This window comes from Cebus imitator, unplaced genomic scaffold, assembly GCF_001604975.1.
Source record: "Cebus imitator isolate Cc_AM_T3 unplaced genomic scaffold, Cebus_imitator-1.0 Scaffold266, whole genome shotgun sequence".
Lineage (NCBI taxonomy): Eukaryota > Metazoa > Chordata > Mammalia > Primates > Cebidae > Cebus > Cebus imitator.
The window spans coordinates 1,470,113-1,473,135 of record NW_016107581.1 but is presented as its reverse complement, the minus strand read 5'-3'; the positions used below and the strand labels follow the sequence as shown (position 1 = coordinate 1,473,135).

The following is a 3,023-nucleotide window of genomic DNA, read 5'->3' as shown; positions in this document are numbered from 1 at the left end:
AAAAAAAAAAAAAAAAAAGAGTATTGCTGTCTTCTACTTAGATGAGACAGCATCAGAACGTGGCCAGTGGCCAGCTTCTCTGCATCCTGGAGAATGTCTTGTTCTAAAATGAAGCCAAGACCTGCAGAAACAGACCTAGAGCTGACTCTGAGGCCCTGGGTCCAGCTGAGCCTGCAGATGCTCTTGCTTTTGGACTTCCAGCTGCCTGACTGAAAAAATTTCTTTTGGGGCCCAAGACATTTTGCATTAGGTTTGCACACTTGCAACCAAGAGAATCCTGACTACTAAAGGGAAAAAGTTCACCATATCCAGGGCCGATTACGTACTTTGGAGGGGGCTCCATCTCTCTGCTGCTGTTGGATGCCTCCTTCTCAGCTTTCTTCGCTTTACCCTCTTTCTTGGGGTGGAAAAATGACCTAGAAGAGCATGAAAGGGGGGTAAAAAGGGGAATAACAGCACCAATACCATGCCTATCTATGCTGCATCCTGTCGCTTCTAACGCCATTTCCCAGCTCAGCACATAACAGGGCATTTCAAATAAGCCCTTTAACTTAACTGACAAGGAAACTCAGACTGAGACACAGGAGGCAACACTCTTACTTAGTTTTCTGCCCCCACTCACCTGTAAGATATGACACATCCCAAGTTTCATTCAACAAAGATTAACTAAACACTTAAAAAAAAATTGTTTTTTGAGACAGAGTTTTCGTTCTTGTTGCCCAGGCTGGAGCACAATGGTGCGATCTTGGCTCACTGCAATCTCCGCCACCCGGGTTCAAGCAATTCTCCTGCCGCAGCCTCCCAAGTAACTGGAATTAAAGGTGGCCACCACCACACCCGGCTAATTTTTTTTACTTAGTAGAGACGGAGTTTTGCCATGTTAGTCAGGCTGGTCTCAAACTTCTCACCTCAGGTGATCCACCCGCCTCCCAAAGTGCTGGGATTACAGGTGTGAGCCACCACGCCCAGACTAACTCAGCACTCACTGTGTGCCAGGGCCTGTTCTGGGCCTGAGGCGTTTGGCAGTGACCCAGAGACATGAAGTTCCTGCCTTCAAGAAACTGACACACTGGTGAAGGACACAAATGTTATGCAAATAACTAAATATAAAATGTCGGAAGGCATGAAGAGCTCTGAAAAATACAAATAAAGCAAGGTGCCAGGGCGGTGGCTCACACCTGTAATCCTAGCACTTTGGGAGGCTGAGGCGGACAGATTCATGAGGTCAGAAGTTCAAGAGCAGCCTGGCCAACGTGGTAAAACCCCATCTCTATTAAAAACACAAAAATTAGCCAGGCATGGTGATACACACCTGTAATCCTAGCTACTCAGGAGACTGAGGCAGGAGAATTGCTTGAACCCAGGAGGCAGAGGTTACAGTGAGTGGAGATCATCCCACTGCACCCCAACCTGGGTAACAGCTGGAGACTGTCTCTAAATAAATAAATAAATAAGCAAGGCACCACCTTTCCACTAACTGGAGATCACGTGGACAGGGGATTCCTAGGAACAGAGTACTGAGAAGAAAAATAGGAACTTTATAATGGAGAGGTCTGGCCAGCACTTCCCTAACCAAGCGATGAAGGTTAGCTTCACCAGTGATGTCACAAGGACCTTATAGGCCCCTGACACAAGCCAGTATCTTTCAGTGATATCTTTCCAAAAGCCCATAACCCTAGTGTAATTGAGAATAACACTGCACATACCAATACCGGGGACTATTCTACGGGATGCCTGTTCAGTATTCCCCAAGATTGACAAAGGTCATAAAAAACAAAGAAAGTCTGAGAAACTGTCACCCAGAGGAGACTGAGATGGGAAGATTAAATGCAGCATGGTACCCTGAATTGAACTCTCAAATAGTAAAGGACATTAAAAAAAAATCTGGTGAATCTGATCAATAAAGTACAGAGCTCAGTTAACAGTCATGTACTGACGTTGGTTCCTCAGTTGTGAGCAACGAATCACAGTAATGTGGACAGTGGGAACTGGGTGAGGGTAGACAGGACCTCTCTCTACTATCTTTACAACTTTCCTGTACCTCTAGAATCATTCCAGAAGAAGTTTATTTGATCTTCAAAAAGAAAAGGAAAATAATGCAAAAGCAGGGGGACAGAAAGCCATCACAGGCACTATCAGCCCTGGAGAGACAATCCCGATTCCTGAGCACAGGAGAAAACTGGAACCCAGGATTTGTGTAAACCAGTGCCTCCCAGGTTTCTGGGATGGACGCCCGGGTCTAGGTCTCTCTACCATCCATTTTCTCCTCCTACTAACAGCCCCTCCATTTTCCTCTTGGGATGCTTCTTGCCCCCCATTCGCTCAGTATGTTTGATTTGAGTGGGCTGGCCCTTTTGCCCGTGACCAGGGGTGGACACATGACCCAGGCTGCATCCCTGTGGCCGGTTCAGGGATAGGTATGTAGCCCAAGCTGGGCCAGTGAAACGGGACTTTTAACACCCTCTTTCCACTGGGACCACTCACCAGGGGAGAGGCTGGCAGAGGGTGAGGACAAACTCAAGGACAGCAAAGCTGAACAAGGCAGGGAGACAGATTCCCAGGCACAAAGTTTTGGCGACCAGAGCCAACCAAGCTTGACACCGTTTACTCCAGCAGGTTTCAGTGACACAAGCCAAGTCACGCCCTTTCTTTTCTTCCCGAAGCCAGACTGTGTTCACAAAAGGTTTCTCAACCTAGACACTGCTGACATTCTGGGCCTGATGATTCTGTGTTGTGGGAGGCTGTCCTCTGAACTGAAGGATGTTTGGCAGCATGCCTGGCTGTCGGCCGCTAGATGCCAATGGCAAGCCCCGTGCCCCTAGGGTGTAACGACCAAAAATGCCTCCAGACACCGCCACTGGGTTAGGTTTCTGTTCCTTGCAACTAAGAAATGTTGTTCAATATACCGTCTTCCATATCCCACACCTCATTTTCCACACTGCTCAACTCCTGGAAATTCCAACTCAAAATCTAACTTAACTCAAAAAAGAAAACTTTTTGTTTTCTTTTCTTTTTCTTTTCTT

General features: G+C 47.0%; 1 protein-coding gene across 6 annotated transcripts in view; it reads right to left on the bottom strand.

Annotated features, from left to right (window-relative positions):
* Window positions 1–3,023, bottom strand: part of LIG1 (DNA ligase 1) — a 48,252-nt gene that overhangs the window by 40,601 nt on the left and 4,628 nt on the right. For all 6 annotated transcript variants that reach the window (XM_017500436.1, XM_017500439.2, XM_017500437.2 and 3 more), the window contains exon 3: window positions 327–416. In XM_017500436.1, the coding sequence (XP_017355925.1) occupies window positions 327–416 (90 nt within the window). The remainder of the gene's footprint in view (window positions 1–326; window positions 417–3,023) is intronic.